At 28.6% G+C, this 14903-nt stretch overlaps 3 protein-coding genes across 3 annotated transcripts; all 3 read right to left on the bottom strand.

Annotated features, from left to right (window-relative positions):
* Window positions 1-209: 209 nt before the first annotated feature.
* LOC100306339 (ARG7 auxin responsive family protein-like protein) lies at window positions 210-1310 on the bottom strand. Its single transcript, NM_001250335.2, has one exon. The coding sequence runs from the start codon at window positions 1060-1062 to the stop codon at window positions 742-744; it is 321 nt and encodes a 106-aa protein (NP_001237264.2). The 5' UTR covers window positions 1063-1310; the 3' UTR covers window positions 210-741.
* A 7960-nt stretch (window positions 1311-9270) lies between these two features.
* Window positions 9271-10689, bottom strand: LOC100798332 (pentatricopeptide repeat-containing protein At3g12770). The gene has a single exon (XM_003523459.2). The coding sequence runs from the start codon at window positions 10687-10689 to the stop codon at window positions 9271-9273; it is 1419 nt and encodes a 472-aa protein (XP_003523507.1).
* Window positions 10690-11698: 1009 nt separating this feature from the next.
* LOC100778121 (auxin-responsive protein SAUR23) lies at window positions 11699-12257 on the bottom strand. The gene has a single exon (XM_003522762.5). The coding sequence runs from the start codon at window positions 12182-12184 to the stop codon at window positions 11897-11899; it is 288 nt and encodes a 95-aa protein (XP_003522810.1). The 5' UTR covers window positions 12185-12257; the 3' UTR covers window positions 11699-11896.
* Window positions 12258-14903: the final 2646 nt, after the last annotated feature.

The following is a 14903-nucleotide window of genomic DNA, read 5'->3' as shown; positions in this document are numbered from 1 at the left end:
TACACTTTGACTAAACAATCACAAATCACTCTCTTTATATATTTGTTTGATACATTCACTTTCTCTTTATATATGTACATTAAATTATTAACTTTTATAATAACTATTTTAGACATTATATTAATAATGATAATTTTTATTTGTTGGTAATATATTTTTTTATACTTTATGTGCATAGAAATACTTTTTATATTGGATACAAGACAATATGAAGTACAAATATTCATTTTTTTTACACAAAGTACAAATATACATGGGCACAGTTGATATATATAAAAAAATATGCATAGGCACAAATCTCAACAGCGTATGATATTCTGGCAGGACAAGAGATATAGAGAGAAACAGAGAGATGGCATGTCAATGACTACAAACATCCCAGCTTTCATAGAAAAAAACTAACTTCTCTCACAGTGTATAGTATGTAGAACCTCGGCGAGGAAAATCTCAACGACAAACCCTTTATACAATTTTCACCCCAAAAATACTTGTGGGGGCAAAAGTTAGAGTCACATAATGAACATAAGAACCCAAATTAAATGGGGCTGTTCAAAAAAAAAAAAAACTTAAATGGGACAAAAAAAGAACTAGATCGCGAACTGATCGATGAGGAACACAATGACTAGGGTACTGAAGTGAAGAAGAGAGATCGATGTTAAAAAAAAGAGAAGCAAAAGCAGCTTCATCTTGGCCACCTTCGATCCTTTCTTCAATCAATAAGCAGAATAATAGTATATATATCTAGCATCTTAGCATGGATGTTAGAGAGCGGAAAACAACTTCTTCACATGGAATAGTGAGACCCATTTCGTGATCGAAGCCAAATTCTTCTTCAGCTTGACGAAGGAGAGACTGAAACTCGGGGTGAGTCAAAAAAGAGATGGGTACAATGTATCTACTTCTGTTTTGTCCAACGTAGACAGCGAAATGGCCTTTGGGGACATCGAGAGGGAGACCATCGTCATCGTACCCGTTTTTCTTTCCTAAGCTGGAACACCTCTTGAGGATTTGCTTGAGGACTGTGGTTTGAGAAGTAGTTTTGTTTGATTTTCTAATGGCCATGTTTAGAGAAAGAGAATTGGAAAGTGGTGGGAAAAGAATGGGTGATGGGTGTATTTATGAAGAGGCAGAGAGAGACAGAAGCAGAGGGTTCATGTGGAGTGTGGGGGCAAAGGGTAGCCCACGGGTGTTTTGGGGTATGTGTATTTGTGTAAGGACATGGTGGGAACAAAACCACTGGTCTTCACTGTTCTATGTTGGTCCTCCCAATGCCAACGTTGACATGGACCCAATCTCACACCCTCACTCTCACTGCTCACAAATAGATCAACTACATTCACCTTTATAAAACCTCAATCAATGGAATCTATTTTTTAAATGATAAGAATTAAATATAATCTGTTTATGTGAGCAGGGTGTATTTTTTAAGGTTTGATGCGATGTTTTTAATAATTTAATTTGACCATAACAATATTTCAAAATTTATCTTCTAACATGGTCTTAAATGTAATCTAATCTCTTCTAAAGTGTGGTAAGCTAAAAAAAAATTAGGATAAGAGAGAAATAATTTATTTTAGGCTAAAATAATTTGTGAGAAAAAAATTATATACCAATAAAATAAATTTTTATTATTATTATAAATCAACACGATAAGTTAATTAATTTTTATGATAATTATATTAATAATTATATGAACATTGATTTATGTTGGATATAAATGAAAAATTGTTTTACACTGTAAATACCTATTAAATTCATATTTTATTTACTTGCAAAATCTTATGGTTAATTGCATTTTATCTTTTATAGACATAAAAATAAAGATAAAAGTATAATTTATTTATTTTCAAAAATAAAAGTATTAGTAATAAGTGTATATATGTTTAGGCGCACAGAAAGTATTTTATTTTAAAAAAAGTGTTTAGGCGCATAGAAAGTATTGTTATTTAAAAAAATGGGTAATGAAGCCTATACTTATATTTGATTAAAAAAAGACATGTTTTGTTAGTAAAATAAGCTCAAGCTACTTGAGGAATAGTCAAAAATAGGACAAAAAGATAAAGTAATTTATATATATATAGGGGTGTATATATTTCGATATATAAATATATATATATATATATATATATATATATATATATATATATATATATATATATATATATATATATATATATTATATGTAATATCTAATTTTATTTTGTGGCCTATATTGCACCCCTAAACCCCACCGACCCTTACCACTTTGGGTATATATGATCGGATCAGTGGCTATTTTGTAGTTACAACAGGGTGATAAATTTACGTTTATTTGTGCCCATCTATCCCCACAAACACGTAAAAATCAAGACTTGTCATCATTATATTTGTGTAATGTGATTTGTACACAAACTTTCATAACGAATCATATCCAAGAGATAGATATAGAAAATAAAAATAAAACACGTAATAAAATAAATAATGTGACAAACACAAATAAAAAGAAAAATGTAAAAATTATTTTATTAATTACATTGCCCTTTTGAATATAATCCTACACATGACAATACAATACTCACCATTGCGCTAGTATCTCTCCCGACCAGAATTCACGGACCTACAAGTACTCTCCGGTACAACCTGGTGATGGTATTGGTTTGGCTTTTCTGATTGTTGGTTTTGTGATACTGTGATCTGATGAATGACACGTGAAATTAAGTTGAATCAGACATTAGACTCAATGCAAACAAAACCAACTTTGCAGAAACCCATATGTTGCTAATTACTCCTACTTTCCATGTTTTGACCTCAGTAGTATATATATATATATCGTTACTTACTTTATCTTCAAATGAAATCATTCATTTCATGCCAAATTGTTCAACAATAGCCTCATATAATAATTGATCTTTTGGATCCCGTTTCATCGCATCCATAAGCCTGCTGGCTGGCTGTCGTCTTCTTTTTCAATATCATACCAACAGTTAATCTGCATGAACATATGGATAAAAGAGATTGCGAGAGCACAAGATCAACACGGTAAAGCTCCAAACCAAATTAATAACATTTAGGGACACAAGGAGTTTGTATCATTTTCCTACAATTTTGTCAGACAAAGAAAGAAAATTATGATGCACTGATCAGTATTTATTTGTATTATACTTAGATTAGATATAGTATCATATACATTGTTTTTGTTCTTTAATCAAAATTAAGATTTAGCTCAGTAACCGCTACCAATCAAAAAGACAATCATTGAGATGAACCATTGATTTTGATTAATACTTAATAATGGTACTAATAACACTTGTAATGCTATAATTAAGTTTTGTTCTATTCATATTTCAAGAAAATGGTTCACCACCTTCCAATTGCACGAATAATTGCATAAGAATTTGAGGATTATATGGCTGTATGTATATGCCTAGTAATTGCACATGTCTATATATATTCTGATTATTTAAAGATTTGATCAAGAGAGCAAAGCATGACAAAACAAGCTAAGCTGTCGTGTAAGTTTTGAATATGTACATATGAAAATGGATTTTGAGAGGTCATGCTCAACGTGTCAGTTAAAATAGACTTTCGAAGCTCATCCGATGAATTCATGCATGATTCAATTGCATTAATTATTTTTTTAACGGATATTCTCATTATCATTTAGGGATAGAGGAAATTAAAGTGAAATGTTAAGGATGGTAGTAGGTCACGAAATATTTCCATATATATGGGAAACTAGTTTTTTTCTTCCCCTTGTTCTAATGGGAAACTAGTTTAGTGGATGTCATCTTCCTTGCAGAGATTTCATGTTCTGTGAATGAGATTAATTGGACAAAAAAAAAAAATGAATTTAAAATGGGAAAGATTGGAAAGCTCATCCATTTTCACCAAAATATGTTCTAAGCAGAGTAATTCAACATAAGGGATATTCTTTTCAGTTGATAGGGACTTTACCTTTCATTTGGCACATGAAAGCCATGTTACTCTTGCCCCCAAAATCCTCTTGTCGAGACAACATAGTGAGGTAATTAAAGGGCCTCATGATATGGTTACAACCACTTTTAATAACTTTACCATGCATCTATGTACCCTGTCTATATATATATATATAAAGAGGAAGATGTTAAATTGTATCCGTAAAAAGTTAAACTTTTCAACTTTTAGTTAAGAAGATTAAGGTTGAGTTTGTTTAAATTTTAAAAAAACCAACTTTAAAATAAGTATTTTTTAATTAATAAATAGGATTTATTTTTTAAAATAAGTAAAAAATTATTTTTTAAAAATAGAATTCAGAAAAATACACTAAAAAAAATAAAAAATTACTTATTTTATTAAAATAAGTATTTATTTCAACAAATAGGGACCCTTTTGTTTAAATTTATTTGTTGAAATATGTACTTATTTTATTTAGCTTTTTGTTTTTTAATATGTTTGTCTAAATTATTTTTTTTAAAAAAAAATTTAATACTTAATTTAAGAAACAAATTCTACCAACTTCTTAAAATAATGCTTATTTTAAAATAATTTTTTTAATCTCATCCAAGTTTATTTAAACAAATTGGCATTAGGTCATTAAGATACTATTTTGTAAGTTATTATGACTGTACAGTTGCAAAATTATAAGTATAATGTTTTTTAATTTAATATATTAAATTCTATGGGTCAGATTAGATTTTTTTTACAATGATGACCATTAAAATCAAACTTAAATTTTGTGCATCTATCTTAACCTCTACCACTAGGAAGCAAGCGTGGCAAAGTGTGTTTTGACCCGTTTTGTCACTAACTCATCCAAAGTGTTGTTAAAGTCTTAATCAATTTAATTCAGAGTGAATTGACAACCTAGTGGTGGTCCGTCAAAAAGAGAAGAAAAAAAAAGATAGAAAAAGTAAACTTCAAGCTTCTTAATTCACGACAGTAACTTAAATTGACAAATTTAATCAAGAACATAAAGTATATAAATAATTTAGATTAAATATAAATCTTTCTATTAGAGGAATGGATTTTAAAAAATTAACTAACAATAGTAATAAATATGTACTTTAAAGAACACTAAAAACTAAAATAAATATATTGACCTCAATTATACTGACTTATGATTTTTTTAGTATTAAATATCATTCTTCTCAATAAGTTAATGATCTTAAATAATAAAATCAAGGCTAACCGGGTTAACCTGTCCTCACTCATCCGTAGTCAGTAGCCTGGCAGGTTGGTAGTTGGGCGGAGCAGGCTACCGAATTCTGTATTTTTTTAATAATATTATCTAATTATAGATTAATATATATGATAAATTTATTAATTTTCATAATAATTAACATAAAAATTATATAAAATATTTTTTTTTTGTTGATTAACAATGTAAAACAATTTGTACCGACAATATATTCTTTAACTTAAATTAAAAGTACGCAGTTAATAAATTATTATATTTTTAAAAGCATATGTAAATCAAATATGGAACGGTAAAAGGGGTTTGTGGAACCCTGAGTGAAGAGAATGAACTCCCTCTCAAGTTTGGACCCACCCATGTGCTCTTGCAACATTGTACGATATACATATTGTCCCGAGCTATATTCGTCCCTTGATGTACCAAAAAGAATTAACTTTTGTGATTGGGTGCTTAGCTAACAATTTAGTTGAAAGTGAGGAAGAGCGATGAAGGAGATTTTGATAAAAGTATATTTTTATTGAGAATTTTTGAGCGAATAAAACTAATTTTGTAAATTAATTATTTAAAAATTAAATAATAATAATAATAATAATTAATTATACCTTTTACCCCTTCTTTTACAAATTTTAGTCCAACAAATTAATTTACTGCCTTTTATTCTCATTTTTTTTAAAAAATTGTAAACTTTATTTTAGCTAAGGTGACATGTTGATATAAAAATAAAAGTTGAGAATAAAATTTGCTAAAAAAATGAAAATTAGAGATAAATTTTTTTCAAAAAGTAAAAAAGTTTGGAGTAAAATTACGAAAGACTAAAAAGTTGGATATAAAATAAAATTATGTTAGCACACCCAATCAACTCAACTACGATAGATTTTTAAAAAGTTGAAAATAAAACGTGTCAAATTAATTTGTTATAAATAAAATTCATCAAAAACAAGTGGGATAAAAATTACAATTAAATCTTAAAAAAAATTAATTTGATCTAATTTTAATATTTTGTGTGGTTAATTTTATTGAATTCTTTTATAACAATCTGAAAAATAATTCTTGTTATTTTAAAGACATGAAATTGTACTTTATTTAATATTTCAGGTTTTGGTCAATGTAAACGTATTTATGTAGTATATCTACAAAATAGAAATAAATTTTTGCAATATTTTTGCAATGTTTAAGAAATAAGGAAATACCAAATTCATATATATATATATATATATATATATATATATAAATTATAATTAATTTTTTAATAATTTAATATATATATTCATTTTTATGAAAAAAATAAAATAATGATATTTCATGAATAGACTTCACAATAAATTAAAGATATAAAAGAAAGTTAACAAGTAGTGATACATCTAAGATTTTTTTAATCATTAACTACACTAGTTAAGAAACTAAAATCAAAAAATTATTTATTACAAAAATTACAAGAGAACACAAAAATATTATAAACAACAATATTTTATCAATTTCAATAAAAATATTTCTACATTTAAAAGTGATTATATATTTCTTATAATTAAGAAAAAATATTATCTTTTATTTTTTTATGAGGCAATATGATATAAATTTTTTATTAGTATAGATGGCTTATTTTTGTACTGGAGCTTGATGTGATAAAAGATTACAGTGCAAAGGTGCACAAGTTTTAATAATACTATAAATTATATTGAAATTCATGTGGACAACAAATTTTTATTAGTTGATAATATAAATTTTTTCACACAAATAATATATAAAAATTAGGCTCATAAAATAATAATATTAATTATATTGGAACGAAAATTATACTCAAATAATATTTTTTTAATGTACTGAAATAATATTATTGTTGAAGTATAATATATTTGGTACGTATTGGATTGGAAAAGACAGTAGGAGATTTTGGATAAAGGAAAGATTTGTTCTATGGATAAAGTTGATTATGATTTATGACAAGTAGGTATTTGTTTTGGGAATATGAATAGTTTATAAGGTAGAAATTTGGTAGAGATGGAATTCATTTCATTTCCTAATTTCCTAAGCAAACATAAAGAAGGGGTTGAGTATTTGAATGGAGTATATACACTACGTACTGTACATAGGGGACCATCTTAAGCCAATGAGAAACGGACATCAGATAAACACAACACTGGCTTGAGAATATGGAAATGTACACCGAAATAACATTCACAGCACAAAAATAACCCATCATCCAGTTAGAAATGGGGCCAACTATGATCTATGACAACTGATTTTATGTTTCTTGGGATTCCTCTACATTTTTTTGTTAATCCAAGTGCACTCTTGTTTCTACGTACTCAAGGAAATATTAATGTATCCCACCGTAAAGTATTCTGGCCAACTCCTTATTTCTTTAAACTTTTTTTTGACTCAACTCTTCTTAAAGCTAGGAATTAATATATTGGAGATGTCAATTAAATCTAATTTGTGGTATCTGATTCATTTTTTTAGGAAAAAAGGATCAATTTTAATTGAGTTTGGGTTAGAGTTTTCCCAACATAAAAAAAAAACAAAATTGGATTCGGGTTGGATGATATATATATATATATATATATATATATATATATATATATATATATATATATATAAACCAATTACTATAATAATCAAATAGTTTTTTTTTATTCATGAGTTCTTATGGTTAAACTAACATAATTAGAGTATTTGATTTCTCAAGATATGCCTATAAGATTTTGTTAATTGACTATAAAATTATTTTTTCATTTGAGACTTAGTTACACTTAAAAAAGTTATTCTTTTCTAAAATTGTATTTTGTGAGAATTTTTATTGATGGGTTTGAAGAATAATAATAATAAAGTTAAAATTGTGGATTTTATTATTAATATAATTTATTTTTAAACCTTTTTTTATTTATTTTAAGACTCTTATTATTTGTCTATTTTTCTTTTATTTTCACTCTAATCCCCTACAAAACGAGTTTGATGAATATCACTACTTCATCCCCTCTCTTTTTATATATATATATATATTTACATATATATATATATATATAGAGAGAGAGAGAGAGAGAGAGAGAGAACTTCAAAATTACATTTGAGAAGATACCACAGAAAGAGTGTGGCCGTGTGGGCTAATTTTAGGTTGGAGTATGACCGTATGGCCCATTAGCCTTCCTAGTTTTTTTTTCTTGACCATTTTTTTCTGTCTAGTTGGGCTATCATATAATTAACCTGATTTCCTTCACGTCGGGTTCATATTTGGTTCACAGAAGCTTGTTAGGCAGCATCGTCCAAGAAAAATGGTCCTTAGGCAACAAAAAAATGTTTTTATTTTTTATATCTTGTTTCTTCTTTTTTTAATAACCACAATTAGGGTATTTAGTTTTTCGGTGAGATCCTAAGTATTCTCGCAAGTTTTGATCCAAAATGAGACTAATATTTAGTTCGAGACTTAATGACACTTAAAACTCCTCATCATCCCTAAAGATGTATTTTGCAGGAATCAAATTCAAACTCTCTATGTATATTCATGCCTGTATAAAATAGTTTATGGTTTATTTTAAGAATTTAATTATAATGTACTAATAGTTTAAAAGCTTTTTATGCTACCAATCAATTATAGATTACTGTGTGTATGACAATATTGTTTATTTTTGTTCTATTTACTTTAAAATTTAATATATTAATTTAATTACTTCAGTGACAGTTACATATCCATATTAATAATTATATATCTAAAAGTATCTTTTATCAAATTATCCAAACAAGATTTATAATATAAAATAATTTTTCTTCTAATTATTTTAAAATAAATTAATTTATTTACGCACACTTTGACTAAAATCAATTTTGCATACTCTAATATAAACACACATTAATTAATGACTAAAATCAATTTTGCATACTCTAATAATCATTTTTTTTTAATTCCAGTTGAGCATTTCTTTCTTTTGTTGTGACTCGTGATGATGGTCATCTTCAGAATTTGAAGTAGAGATCCGTCATCAAGATTTAAAATAGAAGATTTAAAATATTCTGCCACCAATTTTGTGTGCAGACCTACTTGAATCCTGTGTTTTCCTCTTGTGTTTTTACATGGTGTAGCAATTAGAGATGATACAGATACCTCTTGGAACCTATTCGACTAGTCAGTCACCTGAACCCACCTGAACCCAACTGCATCCAACATCTTTTTTTAGCCCTCTTGCTTTGATCAATACCCTCAAGTGACCAATTTCCTCCCACATACCAAACCGGGCATACAGATTTGATAGCATAATGCATATCCCAACATTTTGAGGATCTAACTCAAGGGCCCTCTGAGCAGCCAATTTTCCCAGGTCTAAATCCCCACGATCCACACAAGCACTGAGTAGTGCTCCCCACATTGACACAGAACAATTTCCCATTCCCTTATAGAGTGTCTCATTCAGCAATTCCCACGCCCTCTGCAATTCACCAGCCCTACAAAGCAAATCAACGAGGCAGCTGTAATGTTCTGGACCAGGATCTAACTTGAAATCATTAGCCATAGACTCAAAATACTTGACACCAGCATGAACTTGGCCAGTGTGACCACAAGTTGAGATCACTGTCAAGAAGGCTATTCCATCCGGTCTGATTCCTTCCACCAACATCTCATCATACAAATCAATCACTTCCTTGTAATGCCCATTCCTACCATACACACCAAGCATTGAAGTCCATAACACAACGTCCCTGCTTCTTACTTCTTTTCTAATCTCCATCCCAACCAACTTGAACACTTGCCAAGCCTTCTTCACTAATCCACACTTGCCATACATCTCAACCAACGCGCTCTGAAGAAACACATCACTCTCTATATCAGGTGTCGTACGGAGCAAGTAACCATGCACTTGCCTACCCATTTCAACAGCAGATAATCCAGTGCAAGCACGCAAAGCTGCTGATAAAGTAAAGTGATCATGCTTCAATTTCAACACGGGCATCTTCCTAACTAGTTGAAGTTCCTGAACCCACAGGCCGGCCTCGGCATAACCCGACAAAAGTGCATTGGCACACACAGTGTTCTTCTCAGGAATTTCATCGAACATATGGGCTGCATCTTTTACATTCGACAATTTGGAGTAAAAATCAATGAGAGCACTACCCACAAACACGCTAGAAGACCAACCTGATTTCGCCACGTGGGCGTGTATCTGCTTCCCTAAATTAAGATCTTTGACTTTGGAGGAGGCGGTCAACGTGCTACACAAAGCGTATGTATCCAAGGGGACACCGTTGGCGTGCACGAAGGAGAAGGAGGCGAGAGCGAGAAAGGGTAAGCCTTTGCGACAGAAATCGGATATTATGGCGTTGAAGTGTAATGGGTTGGTGGAGTTCATGCATTTGAAGAAGTTGTTAAGGGATTGAAGGTTGTTGTTAGGGAGGCATGCGGCATATGTGGCAATGAGTTGGGTGTGGAGATTATGGGAGAGGAAGAGCATGCCTGTTCTGAGTAGCTGAGCATGGAGTTTCTTAATGGCTGAGACATTGCCACTTCCACGGGATTGGTGCAAAAACTCAAATACGTTGGACTTGGACATGTAAGAAGCAGAGTCGTCCTTGTTAATGCTAATGTTAGCGTGCGAGTACTATATTACTCCAAATTGTCGAATGTAAGAAGAGACAAGAGAAACATAGAAGAGAAAAATACATTCCCCGGTCTCATACCATTAATCTGTACGGTGAAATAATTTTGAATCTCTAAAATTCACAAATCTTCTTACTAAATAAATAAAGGAATGCATGCTATATTTTTAACATGTTAAATATATTCACTTTTCATTTAATATTTACTTCATAGAATATTAAATTAGTAAGAAGACTTGGGATTTATTGCTCTCAATCGCATTTTCTGATGACATGTTTTTATTGTCTTCTTGGGGCTATGGAGCTACACAGGGATGTGTGTGTGTGTTAAGGGAAAAAAATCGAAATATTTTATGACCAATTCGAAGATGGATTCAAATCTAAATTGTTATTATTTAATTGAGTAACAGAAAAAGGGCAATTTAATTAGTTCTAAGGTAAGGCTAGAGATAAAATTCAGCAAACCTAACTTATCAGCCAAAATTAATTATCAGTAAAATTGAGACTCAATGTTTATAACATGATAATAAAAGAAAACAGTTGAAACAGGATGAATTTGATAGCCAAAATGTTAATATTCCTGAATCACTTGATTCACTTCTAATGCTTCAATGGTGTTGTTTTGCATGAATGATTCATGTTAAACGAACGATCTTTTCCTCTTCACATCTGTTATTAACCCGTAAATAACCCTTCTTCCATATTATGTGAGGTTGGATGGAATAAAATATTTCCAATAATCTTAGCTTATTTAACCCACAACAATTTTAGAAGCTGTACTTTAAACTCCTTAAGGCCATCAAAGTTACTTTCAATTCCAGATCAGTACCTATTTTTTTATTATCAGTAATCTAGGTACAAGTGGTACCTAAACCCAGATTAGTACCTAGATAATTATCAGCAGTGAAAGATCGCCTTCAAGTTCTCACAGAAAGAACTAAAAGAAGAGGAAAAAAAAATTAATGAACAACATGAAATATAGTAATGTTTTTTATCCCTTTATGTTCTTTGCCTATGATACACTTCCAACATAATCTGAAAATTCAACTACATAGTAAACCTTTCTGCATGGGTCAACTTTTCACAACCCCATGTTGAAAGGCAAAAACTATGCAACCAAAAAAAGTCTTCAGATTTACTTTGGCTGCATCATGTCATAGCCTATATATGTAAGCCAGAGGTGATGTTAACAAAAATGTCTTCTTTGCAGGGAATAGTAAGGCCACCCATTGGATGAGTGAAGCCAAATTCTTGCTCGGCTATACTTAGCAGTTCTTGAAATGAAGGCTGATTCAACAATGACACTGGTATAACAAATCTCTTCTTTTCACCTTCTCCTACATACACAGCAAAGCACCCTTTAGGCACATCCAGTGATGTTGCAGCTGCATTAGACCGGCGAAGAATGTGTCTAGCACTCAAGGCACTTGGCAAACGAATAGCCATCATAGTAGTATATATCGGTAAGTACTTGTCAGAGGTTATTGCTTTTCACAGTTGAGTTGGATGGAAAAGGCTTAGTGTATGCTGTGCATTTATAGATGAAATTAGGCATGGTTTTTATTAGTGTGGGACATATGCATTCAAAAGATCACGCGGTGTGTACTCAATCTTATTGGCATGAAACGCGTTAATGGCCCTCACTTCTTATCAACAGCAGAGGCTGACGATTTCTGAGAAAACATCTTAGGTGGCTTAGAAAATTGATTTAACATAGATGGCAAAGTTTTGAGAGGGACTTGAGAAAGAGGATAGGATTCGCTATTCAATGTTTGTTTTGGTCGGTGAGAGTATTCCAACTTTTAAACATGACTACACGAATAATAATTCATGAACGCTCCTCTATTCTTAACATCTCATTAGACAGTTATCCTTTCGCTCTAGCTATCTTTTCTCATCACATTCTATATTTTTCTATCTTGAATCTCTTTCTTTTTTATTAGGTGTCAAATAAACTCCAATTTTTTTTCTTATCATATTCTAGACGGAGTCTACTGTGCGTACGTTAGTAAAACATTTCACGCATATTCACAGGTTTGCTTTTCTTTTTTATTATTATTATTTTTTTATTCTTTCCTATTATATCATTTTCTTCTCCTTCCTCTTTCTGTCTTCTCTATTCTTCTTTTCCACCGAAAACCATGTTTTCTCTCATCAACACACCACACCAGATCTCAAATCACTAACACACTCTACCACAGACCACCATCACAAAACCACTGTTTCCACTCACCAACACACCACTTTTTTTTTTCATCTTCTTCTTCTAAATGTTTCTTTGAATTTTTCATCTTCTTCTTCTAAATGTTTCTTTGAATGATTTTTGTGAGATTGAACAAATATTTGAATTAATATCATGTTTTTATTACAAAGTTTTTATATGAATCATTTATCCAGTATATTTTGAGAGGAATAACAAGTAAAAATTAGAGACTATATTGGATGAGGTATATCATCTTATTCTTTGTCTTTTATTATTATTTTTTACGTGCAAGTATTACTCCTGTTATTTTTTTCTTCATTTTATTGTTATGTTACTATATATTTTGATACAATATCATTTCTTTTATTCTTTATTTTTATGTATGAAATAATACTTTGATCGTGTTATTGATCATCGTCAAAAATCAAACTTTAACTATTTTAAATTTGTAAGGTATAATGTAGATCTATATTCATCATTGATAAAAAATAAATTTGTTTAAATTTTTATTTTTAGTGTTTTTTATATTTATATTTTGATTTTAGGTCGAGTTGTTTCTTTAAATAATTTTTGTGAAATTGAATAAACATTTGAATCAATATCATGTTTTTATTAGAAAGTTCTTACATTAATCATTTTTTTCGTTGTCTTTCATTATTTTTTTCTTTGCAAGATTTGATTATGTTTCTTCTTCTTCATTTTAGTGTTATGTTATTATAAGTTTTAATTATTATCATTGTTCAGGTTATTTATATATGTTTCATTTTTTTTTCTTCTATAACTACTCTATTAGACATCTTATTTTTATATTATATTTTTTTAACAAGACATGAAGATATTTTATTATTGTGATAATTTTATTTTTTTTATCAATCATATTTTGAATAATTTCATCACAAATTTTTATTTTTCCAACCTAATTCAATTGTCGAATGATATGAATAATAATTTTTAACTATCAATTGGTTAATTTATTTTCTTTAGAATACATGTTATCAGTGTAAATAATTTAATAATTATCATTAGCAAAATCAATTTAATAATAATATTTTTAGTTTTAAAATATATGCTAAAACTTACAATAAATAATTTAAATAATTAAATTGATAATAAATATTACACAATAATAATAATAATAACAATAATAATAGTAATAACATAATAGTTGTTTATAAAGGTTAATAATAAGAAGGTATAACTTAATATCTTTATACATTTAGATCATAAAAATAATAAACATTAATTAAATATCATTAATGTAAAATAGTTAATGTATGTAATAATATAATTATTATTACAAAGAAACAATAGAATTAATAGTTAATAACATATTAAAGATTAATAATAAATATAAATAATTGGTGACATCTTTAATAAGTTAATAAATATGTAAAAAATAATATTTAAAGTTTCAAACATATAATTGTTTTTATAAATAAACTTTGAAAATTAATAAGCAATGAAAATAAAACTAAAGTTATGAGAAAATAAATAATAATAATAATAATTATTATTAAATCAAGATTATTCAATTTATATTAGGCGATAGTGAGGTTAATTAATTCAAACTTCAAAACTTTAAAAATATTACACAAAATTAATATATTCAAAATAAGTAAAATAATAGTTCTAAAAATAATTAATAACCATATCTCTTTAATAGAATTCATAGTATTTCAAAAATTTTAAAAAATATTGAAATTTTTATCATAAATATATGCTCAATTTAAATAAATATTGTACATTATATATATATATATATATATATATATATATATATATATATATATATATATATATATATATATATATATATTATCGTTACTCTTTACTTGTATGTCACAAATTGGGGATTGCACAAATATTATTTTTTGGGAGAAAAAACAAATATAGTACAATTATATAGATTATAATGTGGTTTCAAGAGCACTGTGTTCTTTAAAAAAATAATATAAAAATTATTTC

Source organism: Glycine max, chromosome 4 (genome assembly GCF_000004515.6).
Source record: "Glycine max cultivar Williams 82 chromosome 4, Glycine_max_v4.0, whole genome shotgun sequence".
Taxonomy (NCBI): Eukaryota; Viridiplantae; Streptophyta; class Magnoliopsida; order Fabales; family Fabaceae; genus Glycine; species Glycine max.
The sequence above is the reverse complement of the archived record's forward strand: the minus strand, read 5'-3'. Positions and strand labels throughout refer to the sequence as shown.